This window comes from Antechinus flavipes, chromosome 3 (assembly GCF_016432865.1).
Source record: "Antechinus flavipes isolate AdamAnt ecotype Samford, QLD, Australia chromosome 3, AdamAnt_v2, whole genome shotgun sequence".
Taxonomy (NCBI): Eukaryota; Metazoa; Chordata; class Mammalia; order Dasyuromorphia; family Dasyuridae; genus Antechinus; species Antechinus flavipes.
In genome coordinates this window covers 623,124,239-623,138,264 of record NC_067400.1, presented here as the reverse complement: position 1 = coordinate 623,138,264, position 14,026 = coordinate 623,124,239, and the positions used below count along the sequence as shown (strand labels likewise).

At 42.5% G+C, this 14,026-nt stretch overlaps 1 protein-coding gene across 1 annotated transcript; it reads right to left on the bottom strand.

The window, feature by feature from the left end:
* Positions 1–2,779: 2,779 nt before the first annotated feature.
* LOC127557613 (immunoglobulin superfamily member 1-like) lies at positions 2,780–10,277 on the bottom strand. The gene is made up of 8 exons (XM_051990923.1): positions 10,244–10,277; positions 9,516–9,794; positions 6,877–7,170; positions 5,623–5,922; positions 4,899–5,186; positions 3,728–3,829; positions 3,344–3,420; positions 2,780–2,905 (listed from the first exon to the last, which is right to left on the bottom strand). Exons 1-8 carry the CDS (start codon positions 10,275–10,277, stop codon positions 2,780–2,782), a joined length of 1,500 nt encoding a protein of 499 aa, XP_051846883.1.
* Between the last annotated feature and the right edge of the window lie 3,749 nt (positions 10,278–14,026).

Sequence of the window (14,026 nt, the reverse complement as noted above, 5' to 3'; positions counted from 1 at the left end):
GTCGAAGTGTATAATGATCTCCTGGTTCTGCTCATTTCCCTTAGCATCAGTTCATGTAAGTCTCTCCAAGCCTCTCTGTATTCACCCTGCTGGTCATTTCTTACAGAACAGTAATATTCCATAATATTCATATACCACAATTTACCCAGCCATTCTCCAATTGATGGGCAGCCATTCAATTTCCAGTTTCTAGCCACTACAAAGAGGGCTGCCACAAACATTTTGGCACATACAGGTCCCTTTCCCTTCCTTAGTATTTCTTTGGGATATAAGCCCAGAAGTAACACTGCTGGATCAAAGGGTATGCACAGTTTGATAACGTTTTGGGCATAATTAGGAACTACATCAAACAATGTTTAATTGCAGTGAATAAATGAGAAGGTGAGATTATAAGTTGTGAACCTAGATGACTGGGAAGTTTAGTAGTTTAGTAGTGATCTCCATAACAATAGGTAAGTTTGGACGGGAGAAAGCCTGAGAGCTCAATCTGAAATATCAATGAGATACCAGGACTATTACAAGACCCTGCTAGTTTCTCCATCTACATTCATTTCCCAGTGAGGAACAAATGTTTATAATATAAAGAGCATTATATAGAGAAACTACATTACCCTAGAAGAAGCTCATAGACAATAAACACAAATGAATATTCAAATGATATTTTCCCAATTGTCTTAGCAGTTAAATTCCTACAAGAAATATTAATATGACTATAAAATGTATAGGCAATCACAAAGCAATGACAGGGAACTTTGCTGTCTCTTGTTCTCTCACTTTTGGATGAATTGTATAAATCCACAGAGATACTGCAAACTCTTGCAAAACTTCAGAAGCAATAAAGTGAATTATTTATGGACCATAACAATAAAAATGATAAATTGGTTCATGTATTAGGAAAAAAGCCCAAGCTCATATAAAGACTTAACAATGAAATCCTAAATAATGAGGGGTCAAAGAAGAAATCAAAGAAGTAATAATTATACAAAAGAAGGTGATGAAAAACCATGCCTTATTTATTGAGATACAGCTGAAGAGGTCTGCTTGGGAAAAGTCATTTGTCTTCAAAGATATCTTAATAAAATAGGAAGGAGAAGAACTAATTAACTGTATATTATCATAAAAGACTAAAAACCCAAGAAATAAACAAATATCAAATAACCAAAAAGGAGACATAAAAACTAGAGAAGAAACAAATTAAGAGAAGCAAACTAATCTATAGGAATGATAAATAAAACTGATAGCTGATTCTTTGAAGAGAATAAAAAATTGATTAATATTTTTCCTATTCCTTTTCCTTTTCATTTAGTATTTTATTTTTCCTATTTACATGTAAAACAGTTATAAATATTTATTTTTAAAACCTTGATTTCTAAATTTTTCCTTTCCTCCAAGTTCAACTCTACTTTCCCAAGCCAAACAATTTAATATAGGATACCCATGTGTAGTCATGCAAAACAGTTCCACAATAATCATAGAACATAGACCAAAGAAGGGAACATAGACCAAAAAAATCCCCTCAAGAAATGTTAATTGAATAAAAATGTATGTTTTATTCTGTATTCAGACACCACCAGTTCTTTCTCTGGGGATGGACAGCGATTTTCATCCCACGTCCTTCTTTTTGATTTTTCCCTCTCTTTTCCAATACAGGTCTAGAAGTGTTATTTTTAGCTCAAAGGATATGTATGTTTGTGTAGCCCTTTGGGCATTGTTTCAAGTCACTTTATAGAATGGTTGAATCGAGTCACAGCTCTGCCAATAGAGCATTAATGTTTCATTTTTCCTACCTGCTCTCCACTCTTGTCAATTTCCTATTCTGTCCTAATAGTCAATCTAATAAATATGAGGGAGTATTTCAGAATTGTTTTAATTTGCATTTCTTTAATAAATAGTGACCTAAAGCATCTTTTCATATGATTAAAGATAGCTTAGTCTATGTCATCTGTGGCTGTTCATACTTTATAATCAATTGTCAATTGAGGAATGGCTCTGAAGTTTATAAATTTGACTCATTTCTTTATATGTTTGAGACATGAGACCTTTATCAGGGAAACTTGCTTCAAAATTTTTTTTCACAATTATTTTGGAAAACAGTATTTGCATCCAATTTGGATCCTATTTTATTCTGTTCTCTGTTTTCTTTCTTCAGATGATCTGATGGAAGAATTTTTTTGAATCTAATTCTTTTCCAATCTGCCCTTCTTTCTATTACTCCTTTTTCTTCTCTTATCCCATTCTCCAGTTTCCTGTAGGATAAGATAGAATTTTATACCCAATTGTGTGTGTATATTATTCCCTCTTTGAGCCAGTACTGATGATAGTAAGGTCATTCCCGTGTAGCCACCACTTTCCCCACCCCTATAAATGCTTTTTATTCTCTTTTTTATCTAATATTGACCACAAAGCAAGGTGTTCACAATAATAACAGGAGAAGAAAATAGTAATAATGATAATACTTATTGTTATTATTATTTTTACCACCAACGATGAACAAAAATAAAATTCACTGTCTTTCCTGCTGTTTCAGCATTTCAATAAGGTGTTTCTTAAAACTTTAAGTTCTATATTCTATTCTCAGCCACCTTTAGACTGATGCACTAGGTTTGCTAAAGTCTATGCCCCAGTGGTCATTCTTAATAGTTACCATGGCTCTTTTGTAATGGGAATTTGGGAAAGGTACATTAGGGAACAGGTGAAATAAGGGTGAGGGAGAGGAGAAGAGATGAAAGAAGAGCAGAAGTTGAGAATTCCTTCACAAAAAAGTGCCCAAACCCTCAGTCTAATATAAACTGGCATAGAGTGTGGCTTCTGTGGGAGTCTTTTTAGGGTCAGTTTTCTTCTTTTTCAACATTCTTATGTTCAACTGAGTGTATGTCACTTCCTGAGGTTCTTCAGCCATGGGGACCTGAAGGAGAAACACAAGAGGGAATGAAGAATGATTACTTTGCAATTCTTAATTTATTAATGTCATTAAAGTTTTGATGGCTCATCTGGTAAAAGCTATAAATGCTTTCTCAACCTCATACCTTTAGATACATGAAATGTACTGCAAAGAATTATGAAGGAAATAAATGATATGGAACTACAGTTATGAAAGTATTATATAAACATTCCTAATAATTTAAGAGATTCTCATTCTAGAGGCATTTTACCAGAGGAGAAGAACTAAGGAAGATGGAATTAACTCACCTGTAGTTCCCTTGATCGCTCCTCAGCCATTTCTGTATCTGAAACAGAGGGAAGATTCCATCATTCCTCATCTCCCAGGACCAGTATTCCCTTCTACCACATCTATTCCCCATTAATGCTATGACGGTGTCCTCTTCCTGACCAGATAACTTACATGGGCTTTCTTCTCTGGGTGCCTCAGGATGATGAGGCTGGCAGGTCCTCCAAGGAAGACAAGGACAACAAAAACAGCTACAGTAGGGAGAAAGGGAAGAAATAGCATAAGGAGATGAAGTTCAGTCTGAGAGGTTCTGTCAGCTTCCTCTCCTCACTGAATCTCTTTCCAGTTCAGAGAGTTCATGTTACATGAGAAGGAAGGAACAGGAAGCAATGGGAAGAGGAGCTGGGTCTCCTTACCTCTGAGGGCTGTATCCTTGCAAAGGCCCTGGTGAGAGAGACATGGGAAGAAAAGAAGTAAAGTCAAGGAAGATCTCAAAGGAAGGAAAAAGAGATTTCATCCTTATGCATTTCTATTTTCTCCTCTTTCCCCCAAACTCACCTGTAGAGATGGATCCATGGCAGAGGAATGCAAACAGGAGTAGGCAGAGGAGGAGGAGAAAAGAAACACAGCTGAGAATGATGATGAGATTGTTACTGGAATCTAAAAATGGATTTGGGTGAAGAGAAGAGTCATCATACATAATTTTGCTAAGTATGCTCACCCTTCCCACATAGTCGTAACTGACTTTTTTTCTCTTAATCCCTCCACAGTCTCCCATCACCACGAGCACTCAACACTGGCACAAATCCTGTTCAGAGAGGGTTTATCTCTTTGAATTAGAGTGAGATAAACAGAAGCCAGAATAAAAATGTGTGTGTGTGTGTGTGTGTGTGTGTGTGTGTGTGTAAAGAAAGTAAGGAAGAATGACTGATGTCTGGGCTCACACACTGGGTCTCCTTTGTCATGGAAATGAGGACAATATCTGTAATAGACCAGAATCTTGGAAAAATATACTTAAGGCAAGGATTCTTACAACAAGGTGTTAACTCATTGGAATTGATAAGACAATGGTTAGTTTAACATGGTGATTAATAGTTCTCTAGTTTCATATGATTGATTTAATCTTATAACAAATGACAGTTCCCTAGTGATACAATGATTGGCTTATACTCAGTATGATAAATTGATTTAATTGTAATAGAATATATAAACAGGGGACAAACTTAGCCAGGGAGAGGAAGAGTTGAGCAGCTTCATGGTGGCTGTCCTGCCTTCATCACTTCTCCAATAAGACCAAGAACTCGGGTTGGTCATGAGATCCTCCATAGAGCTAGTCTGGACACTATTTTAATCCACTTTGGAAGAGACTATAGAATGCAATGGTACATTTTGTCACCCCAACTTGGGGCCTCTAGAAAGCAGGAAATTACACTGAGATGTGCAGACTTCTGACTGACTGACTGACTGAGACTGATAACGCAGACTGGGAGACTGATGGAGACAATAAAGACTTTGGACTTTATTCCTGACTATTCTCATGGTGAATATTCTGCTGAGACCAAGGCTGGTCCCAAGATCTCTAGAAAGCTAGTCAGAACATTACAAATGTCAAAGTCTCTGTAGACCTTACCCTGTATCTCTTGGCCAGAACCAAAGCCATGCTTTCCCTTTTTTGTAGCAGCTGTGGAATGGAATGCTTATTGACATCTTCCCATTATCCTACTCTTACCTCTTACTAGAAGCTCCAGGGCATCACTAGGCTGTTTCCAGAGATTTTTATTGGTGCCCAGCTGATAGCTGCAGCTGTAATTGCCAGAGTGCCTGGGGGTCACGTGACTCAAGAGGAACTGGCCCCGATCTTCATGGGCTTCCATGCTGTGCAGGATTCTCTCAACTCCCTTCTTGTACAGAACAAATCTAGTAGCCCATGAGGGTCCCGAACAAAAGAGAGTCACGTTGGCTCCTGAGACCACCTCTTGTCCAGGTGAGGCTGAGAGGGAAGGCTTGGGGAGCTCATCTGGAAACATAAAGAGAGAGCAGAGATCCTCAAACCCCTCCTCACCCCATTGTTGTGATGAGGGAGTATGGAAAGGGAGCAAGAGTGTAGAGGTCTCTGAAGAATTCCCTGACCATCAACTCCAGTTTCCATTGACTCTGACCATTCATTGCCCTAAGTCTGTTTCCCTGAACAGGGAGAGATGTTAAACCTTAGGTATTCTTTGGGGCTATCCAGGAATAAAAAGGTAATTTCTCCTTCCATTCCTGTCCCTTGAGGGTGCAGTATCCGAGCAGGTCCATTTTTCCACCTTTTCTCTCTGCTTTCTTAGGGACGCACATTTTTTGTCCCAACTTCTACTGCATGATGATAAAATAATCCCCAAACATGTCTTCACAGATTTTCTTGACTGTTCCACCCTTCTATTTTATTCCTAGGGAACATGAACAGCCTTTACCTGTCACCCAGATCTCTAGGGCATCACTTGGCTCAGAAACCTGGTATGGAGCCATCCTACTATAGTAGACACAGGTGTAGTTGCCAACATTCTGGGCCCTCATAGACAGGAGGGGGAAGTCAGCTGAGGTCCCAGCTGGGCTCTGGCTCTGCAGGGGTTGAAGGCTGCCCACCTTCAGCAGAGTGAATGTCGCTCTCCAGAGTGCTGACCGAAGAGGCTGCCTGCACTGGAGAGTCATATGCTGCCCAGGCTCCACCACCAGGCCTGGGAGGGCTGAGAGGGAAGGCTTGGGCAGAGATCCTGAGAGGGGAACAAGGTGGGGTGGGGGAAGAGGCTGGAGATCAAGACACCAAAGTCAAGTCCCTGCCCTGCCTCCCAGTCCCCATGTCACCATGGTTCTTTCACTGTGCCTGTCCGAGTCTCAGTCTTGTTTTCAGTTGTTTTTCAATCATGTCCAATGGTTAGGACCCCATTTAAAGTTTTCTTGGCAAAGATATTGGAGAAAAAGCTTTTCTATTTCCCCAATTCATATTGCAGATCAGGAAACAGACCAACAGAGTGAAATGATGTGTTCTGGGTCACACAGGTAGTAATGGCATGGAGGTTAGATTTGAATATAGGAAAATGAGTCTTCCAATCTCCCACCCAGCTTCTATCCCTGACCCATGACCTTCATTTAAGTCTTTTGTACAGATATCTAGCTGGAGCTTGCCAGGGATCTGAGGAGCCTGTGAGACTGGAGGGAATTCACCCGGCCTGTGATCTCATGCATCTGATGCCTCCTGACAGGGAAGATCATGGCCCTTCCCTCCTTCTCTGGGCTATCACAGACAGCCCCAGAGCTCAGCCCAAATTCCGACCTCAGATCAGTGTCCGGGTGGGAGAAAGCAAAGACCTGTCTCCGGTCTCTGTCCCTCACTCGTTTTGTGATCTTGGACAAATCCTTTTCTCCCTCAGGACCTCATTTGCTCATTAGTAATGGGAGGATTTTTCCTCAAGAGCCTCTAAGACCCTTTAAGTTCTGGATTTTGTGAGTGTTCCCCTAAACCCCAACTCTGGTACCATCTTTAGCTTTTCCTGAATATTTTAGTTCACAACAGGCATATCTCATGTCTTCCAAGACCCCTGAGTCAGCTTGCCCCAGGGCAGAGCTGGCTGTGTAGGGACCGTGGCTTTGTCCCAGTGTCACCCCTGTTTGGGCAGAGAGCAGGGGGATCATAGTCAGAATTATTCTGGGGCCCCCACAAACCTCACCTGGCACCACCAGCTCCAGGGCATCACTGAGCTCTGATTCTCTCCCAGAGACTGTCCTGTAAGCACACCTGTAGCTCCCAGTGTCCTCAGGGCTCACAGAGGAGAGGGAGAAGTCAGTCCAGAGATCTTCTGTGGGCTGCTGTTGTAAGGGTGCCTGGGTCCCAGACTTCCACAGAGTGAAAGTTACCTCTTTAAGAGAAGATAGCCTGGGCCTGGAGCACCACAGAGTGATGTTGGTCCTTGAGGTCCCCACAAGGTCAGCGTGGGTCCACAGAGTGGGCTTGGGGAGTGGTCCTGAGTAGAAGAGAGTGACAGAGGTCAAGGTCAGATGTCTAGACCTCCTTCCTTCACCCCCCCCCCATTGAAGGATGTGGCAGAAATTTTGCCCTGGTTTTTACTTTCTAGTCTGGAGCCTGCCTGAGCTGGGAACACCTCTGTTGTCATGAGGGCCCCAAGCTGAGTCCATACAGAACCAGAGAAGGTTCTAGGGTCTGCCCTCCCCTAAATCATCCCTTCAATTTTCTCTGGATTTTGTGCTGTCCCCATAGCTCTGTGGGCCCTCCTATGTGGGGATGGAATTGGAGAAATAGGGGGTTTTCATGTAGTCACTCAACACAGTCAGCTCCAGGGCATGGCTGGGATATGACCCTTTGTAGGGGGGTGTTTTCCTGTAGTAAATACAGCTGTAGCTCCCACTGTCCTCGGTGCTCACAGATGGAAGTGAGAAGCTAGCCTGTCTCCTTGCAGTGTCCTGTAGCTGTAAGGGCTCCAGGTGCTTTGCCTCCAGGAGGGCAACAGTGGACCTCTGAAAGGATGACAGTGTTGGCAAGTGGCACCAGATGGTCACTCTTGTCTTTGAAAATATGGAGCCAGGTGAGACTGAAATTATGGGTCTGGGGAGGAATTCTGTGAAAGGAGAAAGGACGTTATTGATAGGAGCTCTCACCATCAGCCCTTCCATCATTGTCTGAAACAGAGCTGAGAAAGGGGAGGGTGGGCTGATGGTTCCTGGTCATGCCTCTGTGTCCCTTCCTGTTGGCCTGTTAATTGCTCAGTAACTCAGCTCCCAGGTCATCAGAAAGACTTTCTGGACCCAGGAAGGCTGTGAATGTATAGAGCCATGGGACAGGAAGGGACATGGAAGGGCAGATCCCCCTTCTCTCCTTGAAGGTATCAAGTTCTGGTCCTCCAGCTGGGTCTGTATGCAACATCGCTGGCAAATTCAGATCTTTTTTTCAGCGGTGTGATTTGGAAAGCTTGTTCCTAATAATTCCATGATGGCGTGGGCTCGGGGCTGGTTAGAAAGGACCCCAGCTTCTCAGGAAAGTCCATACCCACTTCCCCACGCTGTAGCATGTGACTGGTCCTTGCCCTGCTACCCCCTTGCCCAATCCTCAGTGAAGGTGGGACAGAGCTGGCAGAGCTGTGTGTGGCCCAGGGGAAACACTTGTATAGGAGGACCGGGGCTGCCTCTGGTCTCCTCTGAGTAGTTGCTTTATCTCTGATTGTCCTGCCATCAGACTTCATCTATCAGGCAGCTCCTGCTCAGTGATGGATCCCACAGGATATAGGAAGGCATTACCTTGCTATCATTACTGGGCTCAGAGTCCCAGGGAACACGGGGGTTTCAGGTCAAATGACCCTATCAGAGAATCATGCCCATGAGCTTCATGCCAAGAAAGTGGTAGCCGGAGGTGCACAAAGTCAGGAATTGGGCCCCAGTCACCCAGTAAGAACGGGGGGGGCAGGTTGTGAGCCCCCTCTCTCAGACTTTGGGCACTATATTGGGCACTTTCCTCCAACAGGCTGCCTTCTAACACAGCCAGATGGACGGCAGTCTGGAGTGCTAGGAATGGCCCCAGTGGTAGAGTGGACATGAGAGAGAACTGAAGGCAGCATGCTGGGCCAGGATATTGCCACGTGATACCATCAGGGACCACATCCTGGGGCATACAGAGTGTGACCTGAGCTTTAAGCATGTGTAGGAAAGTGAGAGTGGAGGCGGTAAAGGTGCCACAGGCAGAGGCAACTGTGTTTGCAAAGGCAGTGATGGGACATGATGGGATGTGGGTAAGCCATCTGTCGAGACTGGTGGGAATTTAGGGAGGACAGAAGGGAAAATGGGAGACAAAACTGAACAGGCCGGCTGTTGGCAGGTTGGCCCACAGAAAAGCTGTGCGCCCCTTCTCCAAAAGGCTGCTGCATGTCCTCTGAGGGAGGAGCAACATGGATCTCATGGCTGCATCACCAGGTGACACTGAGCAGGTAGGGGAAGATCCTGGATTTGAAGATGGGAGACATGGATTTGAATCCTGACCTTTTCACTAAAGAAACTTCTGACTTACTCAAGTCACTTTATCTCCTCTTCAGGCCTCAGTTTCTCTGTATCTAAAAGAGTAATCATGGTACAGGTGCTCTCCTCCCCACAGGGCTACTGAGGAGAAAGATTTCAAAATCCAAATTGTGAGGTCACGAGCAATGGATCTGCTAAACCTTGCAAGTTGTGGCTGGTAAGGGGACTAAGGTAGGAAAACTGAAAGTTTGCCCCATTTATAAATTGATTCTCTAGAGAGGGACCTCAGTCTCTGCTTCCAAGTCTTCTAGTGCTCAAGGATGGTTTAATAATGGCACTCTCTCACCTGTTACCACCACCAGGGCCAGGGGGTCACTGTACTTTGACCACAAGGGCCCCTGCCCAGAGCGGCACCTGTAGCTTCTCGCATCTCTCCAGTCATTCACACTCCTGAGCACAAAGTCTGCCCATGACCAAGAGTCATTTTTCTCCTCTCTGAGATGTCCATCCACCCAGAGCTGGAATCTGTCACTCCCTGGTCGGCCCTGGCACCTGAGGGTCACATCTGCTCCTTGGTGCACCACAGGACTTGGGTCGGCCCAAAGAAATGGCTTGGGAAGAGTACCTATAAAGGAAAAAAGATTCCAGAGTTTTTGGGATTTCTCTCATCCCATAAATCTTTCACCTGGACTCTGAAGCTTCTATCCTGGGAGTAGCTTTTTGAGTTCTTTTGGGACAAGAAGTGAAAAAAGAACAGTGGGATGTTGGGGGCCAGACTCACCCATTTGTGTGCTAGCTTCCCAGTGTAGGCACAGTCCTGTAAGAGAAACTCCGGTGACCGATGGTTCCCTCCATCCCACTCTGACTCCATCCCCAGCTCTTGTAAAGCCCCTGAACTTCTAATTCTGCCTTGGTCAAAATATGAAGGAGGAGATATTTGAACAGAATGTGGGGTCCTGCTTTACCCCTTGTGCTTTTGGGTCCTCCTTAAGTTATCTCCCTGTCTGTCAGGTCAACCGCCCAGGGTTTTGTCACAATATCCCTCCCTGCCCAGATTTGACCCTGGAGACTCACCAATGGAGATCAGGTAAGTCACTGTGGAGTCCATGGTGGGTCATTAGCTCTGTTCTGGGCTGTGTAGCCTCAATTTTGCAGAGCGGAAAAGGCAGGCCAAATGGTGGTGGTTGGCACAGGATGTGGTGGCCAGCCCTGCTGCCTCATGCCCCCTTAAGCCAGGTCACACAGTTTTCACTCTTATACTGATGAAAGGGACCATGGTCCTTCAAGGCTGAGTTCTGAGGGGATCAGGGTGGCTTAAGGTAAATGCAGCCTGGCAAAGAAACTGATGGATATTTAGTGTTAAAGACTACTGAAGGGGGTCTGGGCTCTATAGAAATGCCTCTCTGTTCCATGAAAGGACAATATCCCACTTAAGTAACCTCCCCCTGAAATCACCAAGATTGGGTGCAAAGGCTTAACACCACAGCCCCAGAACTGACCTCAGCCCCTTGGCTCAGATGGAGGATGAGCACATGTTCCATGCATGGTATGACTTCTGTCCCAATGTCATTTCTTGCTGTCTTGGTGTGAACATCATTATCCACATCACAAGCACAACAACAAAACAATAATGATGGATATCATTTCTCTAGCACTTTCATCTTGGCAGATATTTTACAAATATGTTCTCATTTGATCTTCACAACAGCTTGGAAAGTCGAATCTATATTGTCTGCATTTTACAGATGATAAAACTGAGGCAGAGTTAAGATTTTGGCCTCGGCTCACACAGCTTGTAATGATTTATGTTAAATTTTGAACTCAGTATTTCCTGATTTCCAGGAAGTTAAAATCATGAATCAGGCAAATAATGTAGGAATCTGTTGCCCTTTATCTCCAGGTATATAAATGGCTCAACGACTGCATCTCCTGTAGGATACTACAATGGGCACACTTTTCAGCCAAAGATTGGCCAGCCTTAGTTTTGGCTGCTCCGATTGCTCTATGGTCAGCCATTGCATCTATTTTCTCAATAGAGCCCTGACCAGGACATCTCAGGAGTCAGTCAGGACATCACTGACACTTCTGGCCTCCCTTGCCCATCGTTACTCAATACTTTTCTGGCTCAGAATTCCATTAAATGGGCCGCATCTTATGTAGACAAGACCCAGATCATACTCAATGACCAGCTATGGAGCTTCTACTTTGTCATGCCTTCTGTGCAGTTGTTGGGAATGCAATGAGAAAGGAGAGTGCTTATGGAGGTTATACTTTACTGGTGAGCACAAAAATCTATTTCAGAATGAGCTTCTATGCACTCTGATTTTGTAGGTTAACACACTACTTTCACTTAAACATGTGCAGTTCTTCAGTACATGTTTCTACAAGTATCATGAAAAATGATAAGTCAAATCAGATAAAAAGGGAACAATAAAAAGGAAAGAAAATTAAATACTAGCAAATAACAAAAAGTAAAAATGCCTTTTTGTGATCCAGATTCAGTCCCCACAATCATCCCTCTAGGTGTAAATGTCTCTGTCCATCAGAAGACCATTGGAACTGAATCATCTCTATGTTGAAAGTAGCCATGTCCATCAGAATTGGTCATCGTATAATTTTGTTGCTGTCTCTAATGTTCTCTTGGTTCTATTCACTTCACTAAGCACCAGTTCACATAAGTCTCCCCCGGCCTTTCTGAAATTATCCTGCTGATCATTTTTTTATATAACAGTAATATCCCACAATTTTCATATATCATATGCAAAAATGGTTTTCATTTTAAAAATTTTGTTGGAGTATATATTGAAGATGAGCAAAGGGAACTGGGAAAAAGTGGCATGCATTCAAATAGATTAAGGTAAAATAACTAAAGATACATAATTCTGTACTTATATTTGAAAAGCTTAAAATTCCATTTGTGTAAAATAGTAAAATAAATGGAGGAAAATATGAAACTACATCTCAGAATTTTAAATGGAAAGGTAGTAAAAATTTAAGAAAATTAAAAAAGAACAACAGATTGGATAAGCAAACAAGCACCCACCATTTGTTCCTTAGAAGAAACATATTAAAAACACAGCCTCATCTTCTGCTCTCTTGGGATGAAAAACATAAAAAACCTGGCAATGACAATACCAATAGCTATCATTTATATGGCACTTTCCATTTTGTATAGTACTTTAGACAAATTTTTCTTCAAATTAATTTGAAGTCATGAATCTGTCACCAAATATTTTAGGAATATGTAGGATTTCACTTCCAGATATTTAAAGGCCTTTGTTGCAATATCTCCTGTAAAACACCACAATGGCAGCATCTTTCACCCCTAAAATGGTCAGCCACAGTAGGTAGCAGTTGCTTGCTCTGTCAGCATTTTCCAATAGTTATTGTCCCTACCTGAAAGTTTTCTCTTGACAAGGACATCTTGAGAGTCCTTTTTTTTTATGTATACATATTTATTTTTTTCCTTGATAAACTTTTTTTTAAAATTTTTATTTAATAATTACTTTATATTGACACTCATTTCTGTTCCGATTTTTTTTCCCTCCCTCCCTCCACCCCCTCCCCTAGATGGCAAGCAGTCCTTTATATGTTGGATATGTTGCAGTATATCCTAGATACAATATATGTTTGCAGAACCGAACAGTTCTCTTGTTGCGTAGGGAGAATTGGATTCAGAAGGTATAAATAATCCGGGAAGAGAAACAAAAATGCAGATAGTTCACATTCGTTTCCCAGTGTTCTTTCTTTGGGTGTAGCTGCTTTTGTCCGTCATTTATCAATTGAAACTCAGGTCTCTTTGTCAAAGAAATCCACTTCCATCAAAATATGTCCTCATACAATATCGTTGTCGAAGTGTATAATGATCTCCTGGTTCTGCTCATTTCACTTAGCATCAGTTCATGTAAGTCTTGCCAGTCCTGAGAGTCCTTCTGGATAACATATGATTGTTCTGGGATTCCTGCACATCATGACTCAACACTTTTCTTCCTGGACTCCTGCCTAGACAAGTCCCAGGTCATGGGTCTTAATGACCATTTATTAATCTCCTATTATGCAGTCTTCCCTGTTCTAGGTGCTGTGAATGTAAATACAAGAAAGAAACAAAATTGTTTACTTACACGAGAGCTTACACTCTCTTGATGAGGATGAAAATATAAATTATACTTGTCAATACAAGATATTTATGCAAAATGCTTTTGGGGTGGAAGGCAGAACTGCCTTGAATGGAAGCTTGTTAAAAATAAAAGTGGGATTCCCAAAGGCATAAATTGAGAATTGGGCAATGTGGATTGGACACAGGAAAGGCTGAATTTGAAATAGATAGATGTAGTAGGAGGAAGTGTGATTCTCAGCAAGATAGCCTTTTCCTGGGAAACCTTAGGCTCAGAATTCTGAGTGGAGACACTTGGCAGTAGTAAACCATTAGTCCTTCACTTATGTAAAAATATGATGGGCTTAATTTTCATTCTTGTTGAAAGAGAAAGGGAGTGACACATGATTGAAGTTGCTGATCCTCTCTGGTGCATAATCAGCGATAATCATTTATGAGGCATCCAATGTTGGCTATGCTTTATGGTAACTCCTTTGGATAGAAAGTCATAAAGATGCTTAAGGAGCTTCCAGGACATAAGTGGGTGTTTAGGCTAAATAAGTATAAACAGGATCACTACAAAATAATGACTTGAAGGGGGGTAAATATAAGCTAGTGTGAAAGATATAGATAGCCCTTGTGGCTTAGGATGTGGCAATATTTCATGGTGTGTGTAGTTTCTATAATGAGTAGAGAGAACCTCTGAGATAAAGGTCAGGGCAAGTGCATTGCAGAATTGACAGACAGTCCAATCTATCATATAT

What these genes read in the sequence shown, in the direction of transcription:
- LOC127557613 (XM_051990923.1), bottom strand. Translation starts at nt 10,277, where the DNA reads ATGGACTCCACAGTGACTTACCTGATCTCCATTG. An exon ending in CCTGGAGCTGGTGGTGCCAG is followed by an intron (nt 5,923 to 6,876) that starts GTGAGGTTTGTG and finishes TTCCCCTCTCAG; the next exon opens with GATCTCTGCCCAAGCCTTCC. An exon ending in CCATGGATCCATCTCTACAG is followed by an intron (nt 3,421 to 3,727) that starts GTGAGTTTGGGG and finishes TCCCTACTGTAG; the next exon opens with CTGTTTTTGTTGTCCTTGTC.